This window comes from Sinocyclocheilus rhinocerous, unplaced genomic scaffold, assembly GCF_001515625.1.
Source record: "Sinocyclocheilus rhinocerous isolate Xijiao unplaced genomic scaffold, SAMN03320098_v1.1 scaffold1348, whole genome shotgun sequence".
In the NCBI taxonomy this organism is placed as follows: domain Eukaryota; kingdom Metazoa; phylum Chordata; class Actinopteri; order Cypriniformes; family Cyprinidae; genus Sinocyclocheilus; species Sinocyclocheilus rhinocerous.
Window position 1 is genome coordinate 176,252 of NW_015648618.1, and position 9,902 is coordinate 186,153.

At 35.2% G+C, this 9,902-nt stretch overlaps 1 protein-coding gene across 1 annotated transcript in view; it reads left to right on the forward strand.

Annotated features, from left to right (window-relative positions):
* Window positions 1-6,448: 6,448 nt before the first annotated feature.
* The window catches only part of LOC107710035 (interleukin-3 receptor class 2 subunit beta-like), a 30,673-nt gene continuing 27,219 nt past the window's right edge, over window positions 6,449-9,902 (forward strand). Inside the window, exons 1-4 of the mRNA XM_016514717.1 lie at window positions 6,449-6,618; window positions 8,101-8,239; window positions 8,333-8,502; window positions 8,586-8,737. Coding sequence (XP_016370203.1) covers window positions 6,516-6,618; window positions 8,101-8,239; window positions 8,333-8,502; window positions 8,586-8,737 — 564 coding nt within the window. The 5' untranslated portion in view covers window positions 6,449-6,515. The remainder of the gene's footprint in view (window positions 6,619-8,100; window positions 8,240-8,332; window positions 8,503-8,585; window positions 8,738-9,902) is intronic.

The window sequence follows — 9,902 nt, forward strand, 5'->3', positions numbered from 1 at the left end:
TTGAAGTATGCATCCATGTTTGCTAATAATGCTCCAATACTTTTGGGTACATAGTTTGTGACATTCAGTAATGAATTTAGCTACAATGCACGCTAGTTTTAGCATTAAATGATGGCCACAGAGCATCCACAGTTCATCCGATGCATACTGCATGCAAAAAATATCAATGGTTGGCTACAATTAGCTGTGTCTTTGTTGGTTTTAAGCAAATTCTGGAGGGTCAGGTGGCCAGTCTGCATGGACACAAACTGATGTTTAAAAGGTACTGAGCTCATATTATGAGCGGTTTGTGCACTTGAAAGCAAGTAAACTGTGAATCCACAAGCAAAACTGTATATTTTGCTTTGTTCTCTTCCTGTCTGCACTCATTAGTTTCCAGAGAGACAGAAATTCCGATCAAGTCTACACACATTTTCCCCTATTTTCACCTCTTTTCTGTACAATCGATAACAGAGTCCTACACAGAGCCAAGGCAAGTGTCATTAGATTTTTTTTTCAAAGTGTTCTTCAAAGTGAGACAAACCTCTTCCTGAGTGGTGAGTACAGTAGTGTAGTCACAGTTACTGCATTGTGTACATGCTGTATCCACATCCTCATCAGTGAAGCACATACTGCTATACAAGTTATGCTGATCGAGGTCTCTTCTGCTAATGAAACAGAAGCCAACAAAACAAAAACACGTTTTTCTGATATGATTCAAATATTATAAGATGTGTTTTCACTCATGACAATGTTGTGATCTATAGAGGCTCATTCTGCTTATCTGTAAAGAAAGAGTTCGCATTTTCTCCCACAATGTACAGTATGTCGTATCTTCACACGATCTCTATCTCTCTTAGTTTCTTCTTTCATTTTTTTTCTTTTTAACATGTGGTCTGACAGACAGTCATGCTCACGACAAGTACAAGTAAAGACTGACTGTCGTTTGTCACGTAATCTGAAATCATTGTTCCAGAAATGGTGATGGCATGGCAAAAAGGATAAAATGCATTGCACGATGAGCTTCATCAATATCTATCTTTCACAACAACAATGCTTCCTGCCTTGTGATGTCCATAGAAGGCTTAAAGGCCAACAGTGTACTTTAATGATGAAAAATCTGATAAATGCAACTGGGGAACACTCAACATATGTGTTCCAAAAAACAGGGCAATTCTCACAATAAGGCATTGGAAAGGTTCTGTTGAAACATGCTGATTAAATGTTGGTACGGCGTTCATGTACAGTAGATAGAAATTTCACGAAGGCTGCCATTTGTCATCCAACCTCAGCCCAATATGAACTATTTTTGTGGCAGAGATATCAGTATCTCATTCATGGCCAGTCCCTTGTGGTCAAGGAAGCATTGCAGTTTCACATCACTTTAATGTGAGTGAACTTTTAATACACAGATCATGGCCAACAGCAAGCATTCAGCCATCAGAAAATAAGAGAGCATACAAACCAAAGCATATAAAAGGCTTCAGCTTTTTAAAGTGAATTTTTATAGCTGAATTTTCATTCATAATTTCTTGATGGAGCTATGTTTTATACTGACGACAGCTTTGAATCAGTTGAAATCATGCACTCTATGGCCATAGTCTTGTTGTTAGTACACGCATTGAGTAATGCATTGAGCTTTGGCACTTATGTGGGTAATGAGAAGTCAAAGCTGGCATGCAACAGTTTCCCAATCCTTTTCTTCTCACTCTAATTTCTAATTCCTCACCTCACCAGGGTTTAGAAAAATAATATGAACAATACTTTATTATTAAGCTGATTTACCACACTTTGCCTTTAATTCAGCTTCCAACCTTCTTAAAATAGTCTCCTTTAAATATTCTCCAGTCGTCTATCAGAACATCCGCCAGTTGCTTTAGAGATGTTGAAGAAGGGAAATTGCCCACAGTGTTTTATTTATTATTATTATTTATTTAGTTAAAGGGGGGGGGGGAGTCCCTTTTCCAGATGTTATTTAGGTCAAAAAAGTTGGTCCCACTTTATATTAAGTGTCCCTAATACCTGTGTACTTACATAGTAACTAGATGTGTACGTAGTATGTAACCACAGTGTAAGTACACATTGGTACATATTATCTACAGCTCTAATTTTTGTGTAGCTACACATATGTAACAACCCACTGGATGGTATGTGTAAGTACAAATGTGTAACAGGACATTGGTAACAACAACACTTTAAAAAATATATATATTAAAGTTATATATTTCCTGTTACACGAGTACTTAGTGAAGTGAAAAAAGTGTTGTTACCAATGTCCTGTTACACGTTTGTACTTACACAAACTATTCTGAGGATTGTTACATGTGTGTAGTTACAGAAATATTACCGCTGTAGATACTATGTACCAATGTGTACTTACACTGTGGTTACATAGGTACACATCTAGTTACTATGTAAGTACACAGGTATTAGGGCCACTTAATATAAAGTGGGACCACAAAGTTTGATAATTTTCAAGTCAGCTGATTTGTCTGGACAGGGCAAATGCTGATGTTCATCTTGGTGCTGCAGTTGTCCAAGTTTTATGATCACGACACCATCTTTTTAGCAGTTTAGCAATGGTATCTGTTATTAAAGTTTTATCAGTTGCAGCTCTTTCATCGATGTTGGTTTTGTCTCTGTGGTCAGTTTTTGTGGAAACGGTCTTCAGTGTGAACACTGAGGTTTGCTGCAGTAGCTCTGTGTTATTTGGACACAATCCTTCTTATTGGTTGACGATCCCAATCATTCGCTTTCAGTTTTCGCCTACTATTCTTCTTCGCTGATTAAGTTTTGCCATTTTTTGTTTGACTGTTGTTCTTAAAACACTAAACAATTGGGCTGTTAAGGTTACAGACACACCTGCTAAACAGGTTCCCTTGATTTGCCCTTAACACTGCTACACAATTTATACTACACTGATATACAACCTAGAGAATATAAACAACAAAAGGATAATTGCAACTTTAGTTTTTTCATTGTAGCCTATACAAATGTTATTAACCCTTATAATGAAGGGTGTTCGCATTATTTTGTCCAACCCCAGTATATACCATGGCATGCTGTGAATTAAAAAGGCCAAAAATACAATCAAGCGTCACTTTCTAATGCGAACAGAATTACTAGCATTGCTCACATTAAGCGTTTTTGAGCATTTTGTCTTCATTTAGGAATACTCCAAGTCGTTCACACTCCAAGTTACCAAGGAAAAACGTGTGGATAAAGGAAATATAAGAGAACTAGACTGGATGATGACTGGGCAGAGTTTAATTCATGCAAGCACAAACATACATGATGCATTGACAGAAAGAGGAAGAGAAAGAGAGAGAAATTTCTGACACTTCCAAGATCTCCGGCCTTTTACTGAAAGGCTCGTAAAGCATTTGAGTCTGCATATGTGAGTTCATGGGTGTATCTTAGCATGCAAGCAAGTGAATGTGGGTGTTTAAGTGTGAAAATGTGTTTATCGGTGTGAATACATGTGTAGACGTGTTCTTTCATGCTTCTGAGAGCTGTGACTTTCCTTGTCTGTTATATGGTGGTGCTCATGCTGTACAGGTGAATACTGTCATTAAAATGTATTGATCAAGACTTCATTAGTCAGTTTCTGGTTCATATTCAGCAGCATGTTAACTCTGTTCCTGTGGAAAGACTGTTTCTGATGACCAAGCAACTCATGTTTTTACCCAACCAAGAAAAAAAAGGAACTTTTGGCTTTGGGGTATTTCAAGTAAATGATCTCATGTGTGCATATGCACTTCAGTAATGAGAACACAGCCTCAAACACACACACTAGGAAAACATACTGATTTGAAGTTGACGGCAACAGACCAAGTTAAACTCACTTTTATCCAAGCACTGATGAATGGAATGTTTACAAGCCTTTCTTGATGACATAAATACAGGTAAGAACTTTTTTAAACAAATATATGTTTAGAGGAGTATGAAACTCAATAAAACAATGATTTTTCAATGGTTTTTTTTTCAGTGTAGGTTTTGAGTTATTGAAATTATAAATAGTCACTGACTGAAATCAAAAATATATATGGTATGAAATGAGTAAGAGTATGAAATACTATAGTCGGTTTTGAGCTGCTGATATCCACAGAATTATTAGGATATAATATAATACACTGATATATATTATAATTTAAGTGAGTTGATGAAATGTGAAAAATATCAAACAATTCAAAGAGAAAAAAAGGACCTCAGCATACGAACAGACAAAACTTTTTGGGATTAAATATATATATATATAACACACCATCTCACATGCTCACACATACACACACACACACACACACACACAGAGAAATTAATTAATTTAAAAGATAATTTTGATGAAGTGATCATGAAGTGGTAATCTCACAATTTCCAAAAAAATAAAAAATAAACGTAAATATAGTTGTTGTATAAGTGTATCTGTAGACCTCCAAACCTTTATCCTGATCCTTATATGGATCAAAGATCGTCTCAATAATCTATGTTGAAAGCAGAAAATTGGGTTTGAAAACTGGAAAATGGAACCAATCATAGATAAATTTATACAAGGAAACGTCTGGTTTGGGATCTAGAAATCCAAGAAAAGAAAAACCCTGCTATGATATGTTGATCAATACTCAGATTATTAACCATTAAAAATAAACCAAAAAGGATAAAAACTGTTATAATCTTAATCCCTAAGATTCTCTGAAAAATGTAAACATTTTTACCTAAAATGATAAAACCCTTAAGATAAAAAAAAACGTAAAAAATGTTGCTTTTAAGCATAAATATAGCTATATTTAGTGTATTGTGCTTAAAACAAGAATAAAGACGAAAGATAAACAAAGATACATTTCCCAAAAACAAGTTACATGATAAAACCCTTAAGATAAAAAAAACGTAAAAAATGTTGCTTTTAAGCATAAATATAGCTATATTTAGTGTATTGTGCTTAAAACAAGAATAAAGACGAAAGATAAACAAAGATACATTTCCCAAAAACAAGTTACATTCAAGTAAATTGATCTTGTCGCAGTGTTTCACACTTTTTTTTTTTTGTAGTGCAGTGCAGTGCATGCACAAGTCAAGACCACCAAGATTCATCACAGAGAAAACAGTTTATGTCACTGTAGGAACAAGGTGTGAGGTAAAATCTGTTTTTGTTTTTGTTTTTCTGCCCTTTCAGTGAGTTCACTCACCTACGTTCATGCGTGTAGGCTACTTCACCGCAGCTAAACATAGCACACCTACCGTACGCCGCGCAACCTCTAAATGAAAGCGTAAAAAACAACATAAAAACATATGAAACTGAACTAACTTTTACAAACTAAACACATTTTAAAGTCAATTTCCGACAGCACGTGTTCTGTGTGACCACATCTCTTTCCCCCAACGCCCCTCACCGTCTTTTAAGCGTAGGGAAATCCCTTTCTTTACAGTTTCCTGGCAGTTGCGAGAAATGTAGTGCGACATACAGTAGTACTGCGTCTGTTTTTACGCTGCATAGCTCCATTAGTGGGTTACGGGTACATGGTCAGGTTCACCCCAGAGGAGTGGTTTTATGTAGCTACCGCTATTGTACGAAACCTGCTGCATGGAGATCTACAGTATTTTTTAAGATGTGCACCTGTTCCTTGAAGTGCTCCATTCATTAAAGGTGGATTTTGAATTCTTCATGGAAAGATGGATCTGGAGGACACTATGCTTTTGTCACAAAGAGTAAGCAATATAATATATGCAGCTTTGTGCGATGTTTCTTTCATTTTTAGATGCTTTGTGACACTTTCAAAATAACTACTTTTAAAGTGAAGTGTGTAATTTTCTGTGTTAAAACACTTCTAACTCTAGACACAGCCGATGATAAGTGTTTGATGCGAAACCATGTGTTTGTCGGACCAATGGCAGATGGGAGGAGTGTTCAGGAAACATGCTAGAAAACATTATTTTTACAGTTTTGTTTGGTGGCACAGAAATTACTTGAGACACACTTCACCTTTAAAGGTTGCTAAGTTTGCATCATGCAAAGGCTTTCAGTTACAAATGTTTTTTTCATGAGGGGAAAAAAAGTGTATGTGTGTTGTTTTTGTTAGCGCACACACGTGAGAGGAAAAAAGAGGTTTTATGCTTAAAACCAGTGAGAATTCTCAGGAACATGTCTGTGGTCTGTTTTTTTTAGACCTACAGTATATATGTTTGCGTTTGCTTTTATAACAGCATGATGTCTGTTGTCACATTTGTTCTTAAAGTGATGGTTCACCCAAAAATGTAAATTCTGACAATTCACCCTCACGTGTTGTTTCAAAACTGTAAAACTTTTTTCTTTCTGTGGAACACAAAATAAGCTATTTTGAAGTCAGTAAGGTTAACATTCTTCAAACGTTGCCCAAATGACATGAGGTTGAGTAAATGATGACGGCATTTAAATTTTTGGGTGAACTGTTCCTTTAAATGGAATTGTTCTAACCATCTAAATATTCTGATATCTTGAAAGTAACCGGTAGAATCAGCTGCTGTAAAAAGCGCCTGGCCTCTGATCTTGGATCTCAGCTACAATGTTCTCCGCGTGGATTCTGCATATGGTTGGATTCGCTCTGCTGGTCAGGGGAGACATCAGTGATGAACAGTGTCCTCTTCATGAAGTCAAGCCTGGGAAAGGTGAGAGAGAAAGATAACACTCTCAGACATTATTGCATTCAATTCTTTTTTTTATAAAACCTGTTTAGTTCAGGCCTGTGTCCACCAGATAGACCCTTATCAGTGGTTTCTCTAATCTTCTTGTGGCCTCCGTTCTGGACTCATATACATTTTATTATCCCATCCAAAATAAATCCTTATCTTGGACCGAGCTAAACATCAATAGAGATTTTCCTTTGCAGACACTTGTAATTCAAAATGTGGCTTAGATTGGCCAGTATAAATCAGCTCTGAAGATCTGATTTTAGAAGTTCACTTCTAACTAATCTTGAGAGCCTTGCAGAATCTAAAAATAATTTTAAAAAAAAATCCCTTTAAGTTTAGCAATCCAAAACTTACATCACCCAGAGCTTTGTCAGTCTAGTAAGTCACTCGAAGTTCCTGTCTGTGGCCACACGTCTGGGGAGAAAATAAATAAAAAAAGACTAAAAAGTTTTTCCCCCAAACTGGAGAACAAATCATCATTCATCTGGCTTTTTTTTCTGTGCTGGCGTATATTGTGTATATATGATATGCCATATCCAGTATTCATGCATTGCAATTTTTACTTTTGGGAAGCTAACATGTCACACACTAAACAAGAGCAAAAACTAATAATGATTATTCTTTGTTAATATTTAAATAGTAATACTTTATATTTTAATTTAAATTAAAATTTCTTGAAATTGTCAAGTTTATTTATTTTTAATAATGACCAAAAAATAAAGGAAAATGAATTAGTCACATCGCAAAGCCATTTAAAATACTAAAATAGTGAAAAACGTTTTTTAAAAGCCAGTTACAGCATCTAAAATATACATTTTATATTCATATAAATTGCAAATAAAAATCTTGAGTTGATGTTGATAAACATTTATGGTCATTTTATAGGTTTCTTACCTGTAAATAGAATATCTGTGAAGTGTTATTTTAGCATCACTGAGATGCTATTATAGTTTGAATGAATCTTTTGAATCAGTTTTTTATTTTTATATTTTCATTTTTTCATTCTAATTTTAGCTAAAGTTCTAGTTATTTGTCATTTTTAGTTGTTTTTGTTTTTATGTCTATATAGCTTCATCATAAATTTGTTTTTATTTCTTTTATTTTATTTTAGTTGTAGTTATTTTAGTACATCAAGTTAAACTAAATTAAAATGAAAAATGTTGCATTGGCAACCAGCCAAGCTGAAATAAAATAAATATATATCTTAATTGATTTCAAAAAAACAATTTTTTTTTTATGGTTTTAATTTTAATTTCAGTTTTAGTTAACTATATTAACCCTAATCTGTGCCACTAATAAAACCTGCATTAAGTATTATTTGCCTGAAAGCAAGAAAATGTATCTGGGATGCAGTGGCACTTTAGTGACTCTTACGTCGTAATGTCTATCAAATCTGTGCATCTCAGACATGAAACGATGTCATTGCACTTAATACTGACCTTTGAACTCTTGTTTCAGAATCTGCAGTGATGGATTCCTTGCAGTGCCACAATGACTACATGAGCTATGCACAGTGCACATGGGAGGTCGATCCACATATTCATCCACAAGCTACAGAAAACATGCATGAATTGTACTACTGGGACACAACTTTAGAGTAAGTGGAAAGAAAAACACAAACAAACAATGAAAGAAAGACTACAATAGGGGAAATTAACCTTTTTTACACTCTCTCTCTCCCTGTCTGTAGAGAAGAAACACTTTGCGTCTCGAATAGATCCGGTGTGCTTTTATCCAATGGGAAGATCTCTCACATGTGTCGCTATAACACTGAAAGGTTTAACACAGGAACAAATCACACTCTCTACTTCAAAGTGCCCTGTGTACCCAGAGCCACGACTCTCAGAGTTGCTCAGAACGGTGAGTGTGTGTTTTGTGCATTTACCTTCTAAATCATCTCTGGCGTGGAAAAGCCTTTCACCGTTCCGTGTGTGTGATTTCAGGAAAAGTTAGGGCCCCAACTGACTTGACAGAGACGTTGGCTGATAACGGAGGTCGTCTGCTGTCCTGGAGAAGCCCGTATCCTGCATCCTCAAAAATCGCAGGAACTCTTGTGTACCAGCTTCAGTATCGCATATACATGCATAACTGGACTGTGAGTACACACACACAAACACACACACACGCAGTACACTGTCAGAAAATAAATAAATAAATAAATAATTGTGTTTTATCTACCCCACATGCATATTGGTAATTTGGTATATTCTTTAGGTACTAACATGCAACCTTAGGTGTAGATAATTTAACACATTTTAATTCAATTATATGTTTCACACAAATTGTGCAGATTAATGTATAAAATATATACTATTTATTTTATATATAATAATATATAAAAAGTCAAACTACACAGTACACACACACACACACTATTCATCAAAGAATCCTGAAAAAAAATGTATCATGATTTCCACAAAAATATTCCACCAAATCAGCATATTAGAATGATTTCAGAAGGATCAAGTGAATATTAGTTATTTTAATATTTTTAGTAATAATATTTCACAATATTACTGTTTTACTCTATTTTCGACTCTGAACGTTTGAATGATAGTGTATCCTACTGTATATATTTATATTTGTAATTAAATAATTGTTTTAAACTAATAAAATGCCAGTAGAGTCCAAGCCTAAACAGCATTAAAGTTCTGACACACTCAAATATCATCTGATAGGATATCTTGTGGATATCCTGTCTACAGCTGTGCAGTAGCAGCTCTGTTTCACTATAATATCAAACACCACAATCTGCCATTGTACGGACACGTCATCATAACCTCAAACTTCACACGATTCCCACCTTAGATAAAGCCTCCACATGAAAGAGTGATGCTAGCGTTATGAAACTGGAGACAGATCCACTCTCAAGATTTGGATATTTACATGGGCAAATGCTGAGCAATTATATGTATTTGTCGTGAAACTGAGCATTGTTTGTTTACCGTTGAATGTGTGCTTGTACGTACACGCGCAGTGTGTTACTGATATAATGCTGCCTTCACGTGCTATTGGAAATTTCCTATTTCCCACTTATGAAGTCGTGATTACGAGCTTGTAGTATTCAAGTGCTTTAATGTCGGAAAGAATAAAATGTAGCATCCCATTGGTTGACTATCATAAACATTCACCGCGCTACACATGCAGTTTGCTGACAATTCTGGAATTTCGGTCAAATACATGCTTATTTCACTGCTTATAAAACATACAATATGCTTCGAATGATCGTTCATATCTAGCCTATAAATACACTACTTTAG